Source organism: Puma concolor, chromosome B3, assembly GCF_028749965.1.
Source record: "Puma concolor isolate L17-30 chromosome B3, mPumCon1.1.hap2, whole genome shotgun sequence".
In the NCBI taxonomy this organism is placed as follows: domain Eukaryota; kingdom Metazoa; phylum Chordata; class Mammalia; order Carnivora; family Felidae; genus Puma; species Puma concolor.
Window position 1 is genome coordinate 148,421,024 of NC_141672.1, and position 13,032 is coordinate 148,434,055.

The window sequence follows — 13,032 nt, forward strand, 5'->3', positions numbered from 1 at the left end:
AAAAAAAAAAGTGCAAGGTACATGAATGTGTTTACATAAAGTTTAAAAAAAAAAAAACAGGCAAAACGAATGTGTGCCCTTAAAACAGGAGGGCCACTTTTCTTCGCCAGGTTTTAACTGGGAGGGGCATGAGGAAGGTTCTGGGAGGCTTCTGGGTGTCTGAGTGTCCTGTTTTGTTTTTTTTTAATCTGGGTGCTCATTACGTGGACGGTTTCAATTTATGAAAAATCACCAAGTTGGACACTTCTGATATGTGCATAAAACTGAACACTTACAATGTACACATCAAATGAAATCTCACCGCAAGATATCTTATAATTTTTCAGTTTATTTTTGATTATATTTGGAGAGGCAGATTTTCTATGATAGCTTCCAATCAACCATTGTACATTAACCAAATTTTACACAAGCCATTTGAAAAAAGATCTAAAAATGTGCTTAGTTATTGGTATTATATAACGTTGATCAAGCACCAAGAGTGTGCTAACAGCTGTACAGAGCAAACATAGAAAAGGTTGACAGTCCCCGCCTTCAAAAATACCCACTGCTCCCCGAGTCTCGCACATAGAACTTAAAAGTCACACCCTTTTATTCATAAGGCATAAATAAGGAAGTCTGTCGCAGTTTTCATTGTTCATCAATAAATATCTAATACCCTTTCCCCAATTATCCCAACAATTACTAATATCTTTGCCTTTAAATACAAATCTCTGTAGTACAATATACAGTATATACTGATTTGGTATTCACACGATGGACCATGATGTTCTTGCAAGTTGGTTATAATATGAAGCATGTTGAATTTCAACATTCACAAATTGCTACACCTCTTAACAGAATCATTTACTGTTGGCAGCACTTTTCCGTTGTTGTTTAAAAAAACGAGGTGCCGTCGCTCGTACACTGATAAACTGTAAACAAAAACAGCACTGCCTCGATTCCGATAAGGGCATCGGGACTCACGGCACATCAGAGCAGCGAGCGTCGGCACATCTACTAAAGTGGCCTGGCAGGTAGCAATCGTGTAGCCCCATGCCCTAAAATACTAACGCGCGACGGTCAGCTAGTAATGGTGATACGGAGGAACTTGCTTCGACCGTATCTGCAGTTTAAAGAAGGGGGTGGCGGCGTAAAATATCCGAAAACCAAGCCGGGAGACGTTTTTTTTGCTTTTCTGCGAGGCTGTGTTCGAAGCAAATTCAGACTAGAAGAGAGGAATACGATTATTCTGAATTTAATGACTGGCTGAGGGTATCTGATTTCAGGACAATCCCTTAAGTGAGAACATCTGATTGTTCACTTTTCAAAAGCAAGAGAAACGAAGTGAATTTTGATAGTGTATGATTCTAGGCGCCAGGCATGGGAAATCGTACTTCCTGTGAATGCGCCGGAGACGATGGTACAAGGTGACGGCCGCTACGGGAGTCAGGCCAGTCCGCACGGGATGAGGAGAAGTCTCCTTCCCAGCCAGACTCTGGTCTTGCCCCGCTCTGCAAGTACAGGGGTGGGGGAGGGGGGACGGCTAGAGTGAGGGGGTCCGGGGAAAGAAGGCTGTCCCAAGCATGGGGTCAGGAGAGAGAAAAGACCCAGCCGTGAACTCCACCTTCTCTAGAAGGCTCCGAGCATCTGTCAGCTTCAGGCTGTGGCAAAGATCCCTAACTTGGTACCACACTCCAAGCGATAAAGCTGGGGACAACCCGTCCCCACTGGGGCATCACCAGCCCTGGGTGTTTCTTCTCCGTCATGTGGCGATGATGTCGCGTTGAATTTTAAAGCCACACTAGACGGAGGGCCAGACGAGATTTCTCTGCTACCTCCTCAGACAGGAAAAGGGGAGAAGAAAATTCTACAGAGTCCCTTCTCTTCCGCACACGGGGTGGGGCTTACGGTCACACACCCTGCCTCGGTAGCTAGCCGCGTGGCTCAAGCAGGGCCCATTAGGAAGAGGCGATGGCAGTTTGGTCCATCCGCCATGGTCCTACCTGGCAAGGCCAGCAGGGGTTGGGCTTGGACAAGGTTTTTCTCATCCCAGGTTGGTGCATCTCCACTTCTCTGCAAATCATGGAGCAAGAGGTTGGGAGCTACCTATCTCTGATGCTCTCGTGGCTTAATCTGTGATAAGGGGGACCGTGTCACGGAGCCGTCCTGGACGGCAGGAGAGCGGATAGGGTAGCTCCCAACTCTTACAGGTGGGAACCCAGTATCCCCTTTGAGGGTGAAAGAAACAACCTTATTTAATGTACCCAACCCAGAACAGAGCACCAGAAGACGAAAATTCTGACAATAGACAGTAATGTATGTATATATATATTTTTTTTCATTTTCAACGATAAATCCTCAGTTCTGCATACTAAGGCTTAAGTTTCAGTCACCTAGTTGAAAGTCCACAGATAAACAGGAGAATAAAAACAGTGACATAAAGGCCCCTAAACATGAAGGCTCACTACAGACAAAAGCATCCGTCCCTTAGTTGTTCACAGCGTGAAATGTTCTGACTGCCCCGTGTGGGGAAACGTAGACCTCGACAGAGCAAGCTGAGAGTCATTCGAAGGTCTTGGGAACGGATGCTGGATCCTACTGCTTTAAAATCTGAGATGCTCCCCAAACCTCTCTTTCAGGAATTTATTGTACCGTCCAGAGTGCTTTTTCCTACTCTCAACATTTGTTCATAACCCACCTTGTTCTCAGAAGAATTAAGGTAGCGAGTTTCTGCCAATCATTGTTCTTTGACCCTGTACCAAGACATTAGAGTCAAACGCTGAAAAGGATTCTCTCCGTGCAATTATGTCAAAGCACCATTCAACAGGTGGAAACTGGGATCAAATTCTGATCAAATTACAACAGCTTCCTGTACGCTGGAGAAACCTTGCTCTCAAGTTATTTAACAAAGAAGGACAATAAACCAAAACTGGCGTTCAGATAGACATACACAGATAGATACGTAAATGGTTAAATAGAGATTTTTTTTTTTTTTTTGCGCTGCTGACAAGTATTTGGAACTCTGGAGTTGGTGCTGCGTTGTGGAGAACACCTCCGCGCCTTTATCGTATGACTGACAAGCTTTCAAGATCCTGTGAAAGCCACCGGAAGTGGTTTTGTGGCACATAGAAACCACGGTCCGCAGTTAGAATGTCAAAGTTTCTACCTCGTCTCTACTCCTCAAGGCACAAGGACACGTTCCAAACTCTCCGACTCACGTGTGAGAAGCAGAGTGCCCGGTACCACCAGGAGACAGAAGACCAAGGAGCACATGGGAGACCGCATGGGTGGCCGTGATTTTCCAGTACTGACCTTACGGTGTTGGTGAGCGGCTCTCCCCACACCCCGGGGTGCGGACAGGAAGATCTCCCGGCCCGGGTCCCTCAGCCTCGTACGCAGAGGGAGCACACTCCATGCTATGCCTGACTCGGCAGGTGAGCTCCTCCCTACGCCGTGCGCAGGAGAAAGATCCAGAATGTTCCATGAAGATCTGCAACGAGGATCATAATGGTGACCGAAGGGCAAGATTGAAAAGTCGTAGTCCTTGCTGCGAGTCAGCAGAGAAGTAGCATCCTCTGGGGACACACAACCTGTGACTTCACCTGCAACGCAACATTAAGGAAAACAGAACTCATCCAGCTCTCTCCCTCCACGGCCCCAGGCAGGCACGTAGCAAATATCTGCCGCGTAACATATTCCCCACCGCGAGACTTCAATAAAATGGAAAGAATCCAATTAAAATTTTTTTTTTGCTTGGAATTCAATTTGCATGTTCTGCTCGTCCGTTACATTCTTTTGGTAGGAAAAGATATTGCACTTCTAACAACGCATCCGAGAGTCACCAAGTCAAAGCCAATAGGAGGGTAGGTCTCTCTAGAACGCACACTTCCTGAAGCGCATCTTGCCCACCGGCAGAAAGCCTCGGCGGCTGCGTCTCTACCCCAGCGAGCGGTCGCCACACGGCCCTGAGACCTCACGCCACAGAGGGAGAGCCGGCGGCCGCCAGCCGTGCACGGCGGGGCGGCCCTGGGCTCAGGATTTCATCGTGCAGATGGGCACGACAACCACGAGGATGACCGTGCACGCGGCAGCGGCGACCAGAGCTGCGATCTTGCAGACCTTGGCTCGTCTGAACTCCGCTTCCTTACGCTTCAGTAACGAGTCGTAGCCCGGGGTATAAACATCCTCCATCCAGTATTCTAAGTTGTTTGGGTTTAAGGACTCCTGCGTCTAGAAGCAACGACAAGACGTTAGGGACGCGGGAAGTACTTGAAAGCAGGTCCCAGAGCGCCTGACTCGTCCGCAGCCCGGGACCACCGTGACATCCGCCATGCCAGCCCCGCCTGACAAGGGCCACCGAGGCCTCGGGCTCCTACGCACCACGACTACACCTGCCCCGCCCTTGCTGCCTGAGTCCACGGGTCTGACACGGGGAAACCACGGGTCTTCTCGCTGTGAGCAAGCAAATCAGGGCCGAGACAAACGGGGCTCAACGCCAGGGGTCTGCGGCCACGAGCGGGCCGGCCCGGCCTTGGGACAACCAGGGAACCTCACTGACAGGTATGCTCCCCTACCGGCCCTAAGAACAGAGCCCTTTGAGGCAGGGCTCTCTCGTGGCTCTGATTCCGTTCCCAGATCCACACAAAAGCGTCTACTGAGAAATCAAAGTCCTGTCCCAGACGAGCAGCTCACACACAATCTAAAATATGGTCAGGCCGCTGCTCGGAGTCCCGGTCCACAGGGCCGTGCAGACGGTCCGAGAGCCACAGGCTGCGTCCGCGATGGCAGGCCCATGCTGACCTCGGTCTCCCGTGTCCTGAGACTGACGCGGCGTCTGTAGGAGAAACACCACAGTTCTCCTGAGCTGCCCGTGGACCCCGCTCCCCAGTGATGCGCTAATCAGTTCCTGTAACAGGGCGGAGGGGGGAGCAGTGTTCTCCCCCTCCGGCAAGAGCTTTTAATAACGTAGCATCACGTGAAAGCAAACACAGAAATCCCAAGCGAGGTCACCTGAATCTCTGAGACACAAACAAAGGTATCCATTCTGGAGATTTTCTCGGCTTGTTTAATGCTCAAAACGTGCACGTTAAAGTCACTCGGACACACGCACAAGATCACAAAACACATCCTTTGGAACCTGTTTGAAAACTGCATTGTAGCATGTTTTACGGGGATGTTGGTGATTCTGACCCGTGTTACTCACTGGCCCGTCCTTCCAGACGCGCCTCTGATATTTGTCACCTGGCTCTGGGGACAGAGCAGCCTGGCCCCGTGGACGCACGCCAGGTGGGCCCGGTCAGTGGACGGGATGTTTTCCCAATTCCCTCCAGGCGTCTGCTCCGGAGCCCTGGGTCTCGGTGGGTTTCAGAAACAGCTCCCTTCCCTCGGCCTCAGATCCCAGGGCGACGACATCTGTCACTGGTGCTGGTGCCCGGATGCCCCCCGGGCTCTCACCCTGCCCATCGCACCGTGACAGCCCCTCCCTGACAGTCCCTCCCTTCCTGGGCCATCGTGAGTGATGGGACTCTCTCAGGAACGGAAAGTCTGTCACGACAGGGGGCTGGGTCTCTGCGGGAGCCCCCACTACCGCGTCCTCTGCTAGAGTCCCAGGGGCCCCGGCCTCCCCCAGCTGCCCGCTCCCGCCATTAGGACGAACACCCGTCTTCAGGCTCCAGCCAGGGCTCCCTCCCCCCAAAGTCTGCCCTCCACGGGCACTTGCAATGTGTGGCTCGGCCACGAAAGCCCTTCAGCCAGCTCACGGACACCGAACGGGAGAGGGGGATCCGGGACGGGTGATCTCACGGGCAGACTGGTCTGCCACGGTGAGCGGCCACCTGCGAGGGTTGGACGGCTGAACAGCAGCCCCCCCCCCCAACTCTGCACCTTCAAGACGGGCCCGGCCGCCTCTGCCTCCCAGGCTTGTCACGGAGGGAGGCCTGGAGCCAACCAAGCCCACCCTGCATGGCGGGTTCTGTCTCAAACAGAAGGAAGTCGGCCTCCTTTCACGGTCACGTACACCTTGCAGGCCGGGACTCAGCCTGCAAAATAAACTTTTTTATTAGCTTTCCCGATAACTTCAGGCTCTAAGGACAACAAACAGCGGTGATACCACAGTTTCCAGGGCCAAGGGCCAGGGTGGATTGTTACCAGGCCCCCAGACCCTTGGAATGACAACAGGGCCCCCCCTTTGCTCCCGCCCCCGAGCGGGCGACCTCACACCCAGACACACGGGGCCCCGGAGATCGTCCAGATGGCGCAGCTGTCCTGACATCACCTGAGTTTCCGAAAAGGAACGAGAACGAGTCAGGCCGCGCCTCCCGGCAACCCCTCCCCTCCTGCTTTGTGCAAAGGGCGCTCCCTCCTTGGCTCGACCTTAAGTGAGGTCACCAAAGCTCTCTAGTCTGAAGGCCTGCTGTTATTTCGGGCAATTTTGGGTTTATACTTATAAACGTGGCACGTTAACATGTCACGCATCTGTAGGGGCAGAAAGTCACCTGTGCCTGGGAACGGCCCCCTCCCCCAACTTCAAGAAGCTGTTTCAGGGCCCCCCGGGCAGCTCAGTCGGTTAAGGGCCGACTCTCGGTTTCGGCTCAGGTGATGACCTCACAGTCTGTGAGTTCGAGCCCCGTGGTGGGTTCCGTGCTGACAGTGTGGAACCAGTTTGGGATTCTCTGTTTCCCTCTCTCTCTGCCCCTCCCCCCACCCCGCGTCTGTCTGTCTCTGTCTCTCAGAAATACGTAAACATTAAAATAAAGACGTTAGTCGATCTATGACTCGTTCGATTCATTTGACCCTCTCACGGTCGTGTACTAGTTGACCCAGGAACGCAGGGGGAGTGGCCCCCACCGCAAAGCCGCACAGCGTCCTCCTGCAGGGCATCCAAGCCCTGGCCCATGAGCAGGAGGACGACAAGACAGGGAGAGGCCCGGAGGGACAGTGGACACAGCACACGCAGGGACACAGCGTGCAGGGGGTGAGAGGGGCGAGGGGGCTGTCACCACAAGCCCCACCGTTAGAGTCTAGCCAGGACTGCCCCTTCCCCTAACTGCCGTCACTCAGGTTCACTGTGGTCACTGCGGGGACACGCGGGCCCCCCGCTCTCTCGGCAGCCCAGGAGGAGGACCAGGGGCTGGGCTGGGTCCCGCACAGACTGAGGCTTGTCCGACCCGGGCCAGGCACTCGGCTCCCAGAACTGGCATCTCCTCGTCTGCAAGCCGCGGACCCTACGGTCCCCGCGCCCCGTGCTCACAGCCGCCCGGGAAAGAACACGCAGACCTGACTCGTTTCAGCATCACTTAACTGGCCCCTGAAATCCTTTCTAGTGCCTGCTTCCCGCCGGGGACTTTCAGTGCCTTCTTCCCAAACCTTCTCACAGCGGCTCTGCAAGGGACATGCGGGCACGACCAGTGCACGGCGTGGAGCGGGCAGAGGGGATGTCCCGGGTCCCTCCGCAGAGGAGCCCAGCGCTGGGGGAACCCGAGGTCTCTGCCCGCCACACCGCGCCCCCCGGCCCCCGCCACTGGCATCTCCCCCACAGCCCTCAACAGGCCAGGTCGCAAAGCTCATTCTGCAGGTGAGGACGGGATGCTTTCCCGTGGTGACACAGAGACACGGGCAGGCGCAGTGTGCACGGGACGAGGTGGGGCTGCCCACCGACGTGTGCCCGAACCCCAGCCCCTCGTGTGGTGGCCAGACTCGGGCCACGACTGCGTTCACCGAGCTCCCGGGGGTGGCTCTTACCTGGGACTGCTCCACATGGACACATAATCCATAGCTTGGCTCCCACAAATATGTTTATCCCACGTGCTACATGTGGAAGGAGAAATCGGCTGGTGTTTCGTGAAGCTCTGTCTCAGGTCTCGTGGGCAACGAACGAGGAGGATGTACACTCGCTATGGAGCCTTAAACGCACCGGTTTAAGCTACTCGGCGGCCAAAGTCAGTCAATCAACCCCGCGTTCCCACTGCCAAATGTTTGCAAGCAAATCAGCAAAGTAACGCTCCCCTTGTTAAAGCCTCGGCTCTACGGCTGATCAAGGTTCAGAATCCCGGGGCGGGGGCCCTGGGGCGCCGGACGGTGAGGTCCCTCCTGCATGGGCTGGGGTGTGGGGGGGGGGGGCCTCCCCCCGCCGCCCGCGACCGCGCGAGACTCACCTGCAGGTCTAGGGCCGTCAGCTTGCCCTTGTCGCCCGCGTTCCTTGCGTACTCCTCGATGGTCCAGGAGGGCGGGCCCCGCTTCACCTCGGCCAGTTCTGTCAGCCGCATGTCCGCGTACAGGGGGTCATTCTTCATGTGCGCTTTGAGGGAGGCGGGGTAGGGGTGCGGGCTGAACACCTGCTCCACCAGGAAGCTGTCCTTGCACTGCTTGGGCAGTCGGTGCTGCGGGGGGACGCTGTATGGCCCGGCCGCCTGCAGAGGGGCACAGGGGAGGCCAGGAAAGTAGCACAGAGGCTGTGGGATTTCACGGCACAACCGGGCAGCCAGCGGCTTTCTACTGCGAGGCCCCGAGGGCGTCCGGGGAACGGGACCCCGTGGGCATCCGGGGAACAGAATGCGGGGATTTAGCACAGAACGAAGGTACGCCAGGAGTGGGGGCAAGTGTCCAGGAAAAGTGTGCAATGGGATGGCCCTCACGTGAGCTCAGGTAACAAGACCTCGCGGACCAAGCCCTCGTGGCGTCACTGCCATTAGCAGCCCTCCTCGCGCAGGCACGGAGCGGAGCCCAGAGAGGCCCCGCCGAGCAGGGGCGAGGCCCCCACGGAGCAGGGGCACAGCTGCTGGGGGGCTCGGCTTCCAGCTGGGCTTCCGGGAGTCTCAGTCCCTCGTTTTTCCCAGTTTGTACCTGGTGACGAGGAGTAAGCACCGCGGGCCCTTCCCCTCGAGGCGCTTCTGACATCGGGCCACCCTGCCCTCCGGGAGGGAAGCAGCCTGAGGGCACACGCCGGGAGCCTCCGGTGGTGCTGAGACCCTCCGGGGAGCGGCCAGCTGGACAGCAGTGTGGGGTCCCGGCCCGGGGGACTCTGTTCTCCGTGAACCTGTCACACGGGGGTCTCACAGGGCCTCCGGGAAGCACTCGGTGACTGCCAAGCCTGGGTGGGCCCCCATCTCTGCACACTCTGCAGGCCCGTGACTGCCCGGCTCCCCGTCCGTCCGCCCCCTGGACGGCGAGGCCCGTAAAAGCGGGCACCTGTCAGCGTCCGCCTTTCTCCCCCTCTCCTGCCAGATCGGACGGCCGAGCAGAGGGCCGCCCGCCCGTGTGTCAGAGGGGGTCGACACCAAAACACGAAGCCGTGTACGTGACGCGGAAAAGCCAGGGAAAACAGGGCGGGCAGGGAGGAGAGGGTGCCGGTGCCTGAGAGGGACGTGTGCGTGAGTGCGGGATGGGCCGCGAGGCGCGAGTGTGTGAGTGTGGGCCTGCACGTGGACCGGGCCGGCTGGCGCCACACCGGCTCCCACAGCACGGGCCGCACGTGGCTGCACGAGAGCAGAGCAGTGGCCAGCACAGGCAGCAGGCCTCCCTGGGATCGGACAAGATCAGTTCCGGCGCCTGGGGGCTCAGTCGGTGGAGCGTCCGACTTCAGCTCAGAGACTGCGGCTCAGGTCAGGATCTCACGGTCCGTGAGTTCGAGCCCCGCGTCGGGCTCCGTGCCGACAGCTCGGAGCCCGGAGCCCGTTTCGGATTCTGTGTCTCCCTCTCTCTCTGCCCCTCCCCTGCTCGTGCTCTGTCTCTTTCTCCCAAGAATAAATACACCTAAACGAAGGTTAACATATATATATGTATATACATATATGTATATAAATCACATCTTTTACCCTCTTTCCTCCGATTCTGGACACTGAAAACTTGCGTGGAAGCCAGCCTCCCGCGTGGCTTCGCGAGCCCACAGCCCACACCGCCGTCACGCCCTCCCCGACACCGGCCCCTCTGAGCGCCTGCGGCCCGTCCCGCAGAATCAGGGCATCGGCTCTGGCCAGAAAGGGGCGGGCAGGGCCGCCGCGGGCGCCACTGGCCCGCGGCTCCCGGCGGCAGGGGACGCGAGCATCCGTGTACGCCCGCCCCGGCGCCGACGGGGAGGTGTCGGCCCTCGAGATGCAAAGGCAGCGAGGCTCCCGGGAAGAGTGAGCACACGGCTGCGAGGGCGGACAGCCACGGGGCAGGGGAAACGGGCGTCGGGTGTCGGGGAGCTGCCGTCGGGGGCGGGGGGGGCCATCTCCTGACTGGGGACTCGCCGCCCACTCCCTGCACCCCGCTGTTTCAGGAGCAGTCATCCCTGGCTCGCCCGCGTCCCCCCTGCACTCCCCACTCCGCCACCCCTCCCGAATCCGAACCCCGCTCTCTCCCCCGTGGACAATTCCAGGCACACACTCCTTCCAGCTGGCGGACGGACCATCTGCCCGGCCCGTCCTCCCTGTCCCAACGCGGACAGTGCCCCAGATCTGGAAGGACAGCCAGGCTCCTCCGGGGATGCGCCCCGGGCCTGTCCCAGCGCGAGAGCCCCGACTGGTGGGCGCGGATTAAATTACCTCTTTGGACTTCTGGTGCCAGACCTTACTCTCCCCGGGGCCCCTGTCCTTCACCTCCTCCTCACCGAGGCCCGCGCGGCTGGCGTAGGTGATGGTGCGCCAGTCTCTGGGCGAGTTGGAGGTGCTGGCGAGTTTGGACTCCGTGGCACTGTTCTCCTCCGTCAGGGACCTCGAGGACGGCCTGGTGAAGAGGCTCTTTTTTAAGGCCTTGACGCGGAGGCTCTCGCTGTTGCTTCCGCTGGCCTCTGAGCAGCACCAGTCGGCCGCGTTCCCGGGTTTGGGTCCACGGGGGCCGCTGTGCCCACGAAACATCCGGGGAGAGGCGCTCTCGTCGGACGGAGCCTCGCTCGTCCAGGAATTCAGGTCGACCTGCACACCCGCCTTCTCGGGTTGCTGCATTTTCTGATCCAGCTTATTTAGCTTGCCCAGGACCTGCGAAATTTCCTCGCGGACACCCGACAGCGACTCAAGCTTCCGCTCGATTTCGCCGATCCTCAGCACCAGCCTGCACACACTGGTCTTCAGCTCCTCTTCGGAGCGGTGGCTGCTGCTTTCGGGCCGGCTGCCCTTTTCTCCTTTGCTACCGGGAAGCCCGTTGGCGATTTTGGTTACGCTGTGCTCCGGCGAACTGTCACAGTCCGACTTGTGAAGCTGAGACAAGGACCCTGTGCTGTTGTAGCAGGAGGACTGCATCACCCCCGTGGAGCCACTGATGCTCATGTCGTCAAGAAATCGAAAAATGTCGCTGATGTCATCGCTGACGACCTCCGAGTCGTCGTCCGACTGCTTCAGGGCGTGCCTGTCACTGTACTTGCTCTGTCCGGAGGCGCACAGGTCCTTGTACTTCTTGGGCTCCAACACGTGCTGCTCGGTCTGGGTGCCCACGCTGCTGGTGTCTGAGCTGAGCTGCGCCCCCGTGCAGCTAATGCTCTTGTCTTTGAACTTTCTGACCGGCTCGTGCTTCTCCAGGTCAACAGGGGAGGAGACCTCTTTAGGTTTGAGCCCATCTGGTTTTGCCGCGTAGCCCCCGGGAAGGACCTGCTGTGGGTCGCTTGGCGCGAGGTAAGTGGGCCGCCTGTCTGGGGCTGGGAAACTGGGGGTCTGGCTGCTGGGGTGTGGATATCGCAGCTTCTCCTCAGAGGGGTTTCTGTTTAGGAAGGACCGTTCAAAGTCAGGGACCTCCTCGGTGTTGAGGCTCCAGCTTTTGGCCGGCCAGGGGGTCTGCTTGCCCGGCCTCCCTGGGCAGCGCCTGGCTTCCTGCGCCCCCGTCACTGGAGTGGGCCCAAAATACGTGGAGGCCTGCAGGTCGTCCAAGCTCTCGTGTTTGGCCCGCCTCTTGTCAGGCACCGGGGAGTACGTGCGGTTCAGGTACTGGCTGTTGTAGGGCATCTCGAAGCTGTGGTTGAAGAAGGGTGTCCTGTGGGGCTCCTGGTGCCCCCGGGGCTCCCCACGCTCGACCTCTCCCTTGTTGGCGGGGCCAACCAGCGTGGGCGACACGGCCATCAGGTTGTGAAAATCCTCCTTAAAGACGTTCCTCTTCTGGACACAGGACTGGATGACAAAGGGCTCCGTGCTGCCACCCTGGCTCATGGGCAGGGAGTCCTGATCTGAGACGGGCTCGCTGTCAATGTTCATGGGGAAGTAGGTTCTCTGCATCTCACAGGGCTGGGGGCTGGCGATGGAGTAGGGCGCCAGCGCCTGTAGCCGGTCCAGGGAGGCCGCACGGCTCTTCAGCTCCTTGCCGACGCCCAGCAGGAAGTTGGGCTCGGAGGCAGGCACGAACTGCGGCGGGCGGTCCTTGGGGTCTGCCTTCCGGCCGTGGGACGCCTGGCGGGCGGGGTAGCCCCGGCGGAAGGGCCTGTCGCCCAGCTCGCAGCCGAGGGGCTCGCACTGGGCCGCGGCACAGGCCTCCGCGTCCGACCCGCAGGGCTCGAAGGGCGCCTCCTTGTGGCTCCCCTTCTGCCGGCCCGTGGGCAGCTTGCCCTTGGCCGCGCCCCCGTTCATCTGGATCAGGTTGAATATGGTCACGACGTCCGCGGCCACCATGATCTTCTTCGACTGCTGGTTGTTCCCGGGGCACTTCATCTTGTCCTTGAACAGCGTGGCCGGGAAGTTGGGGTCCAGACAGGCCGTGTAGAAGAGGACGCTTCTCAGTTTGGCGAGCTGGGACAGGTCGAAGCGGGCACACAGGGACTTGCACAGATCCTGGTAGGAAACGGTGTTTTGCTTGCTGTCCAGCTCCTCCAAGATCTTCGTCAGGAAGAGGGAAGTGTCCTGGTTGGTGTCCATGGCTGAGGACGTCAGAGCCTCGCGGCCGACGCTGAATGCTCCAGTCCGTTCTACAGTGACAACATCACAAAATAGAGGGAGATCATAAACACCGGTGTAAACCAGGCCAGTTACGAACCACCTAGCGACGCGCGAGGAGCTTTTTAATTTAAAAGTGTAGGGGCGCCTGGGTGGCTCAGTCGGTTGAGCGTCCGACTTCAGCTCGGGTCATGATCTCACAGTCTGTGAGTTCGAGCCCTGT

At 58.2% G+C, this 13,032-nt stretch overlaps 1 protein-coding gene across 2 annotated transcripts in view; it reads right to left on the reverse strand.

Moving 5' to 3' along the window:
• Nucleotides 1-308: 308 nt before the first annotated feature.
• MINAR1 (membrane integral NOTCH2 associated receptor 1) overlaps nt 309-13,032 on the reverse strand; it is a 106,559-nt gene continuing 93,835 nt past the window's right edge. For both annotated transcript variants that reach the window (XM_086711760.1, XM_086711761.1), the window contains exons 2-4: nt 10,503-12,841; nt 8,133-8,387; nt 309-4,209 (exon numbers count right to left, since the gene is read on the reverse strand). In XM_086711760.1, coding sequence (XP_086567886.1) covers nt 4,012-4,209; nt 8,133-8,387; nt 10,503-12,791 — 2,742 coding nt within the window. In that variant the 5' untranslated portion in view covers nt 12,792-12,841 and the 3' untranslated portion in view covers nt 309-4,011. The remainder of the gene's footprint in view (nt 4,210-8,132; nt 8,388-10,502; nt 12,842-13,032) is intronic.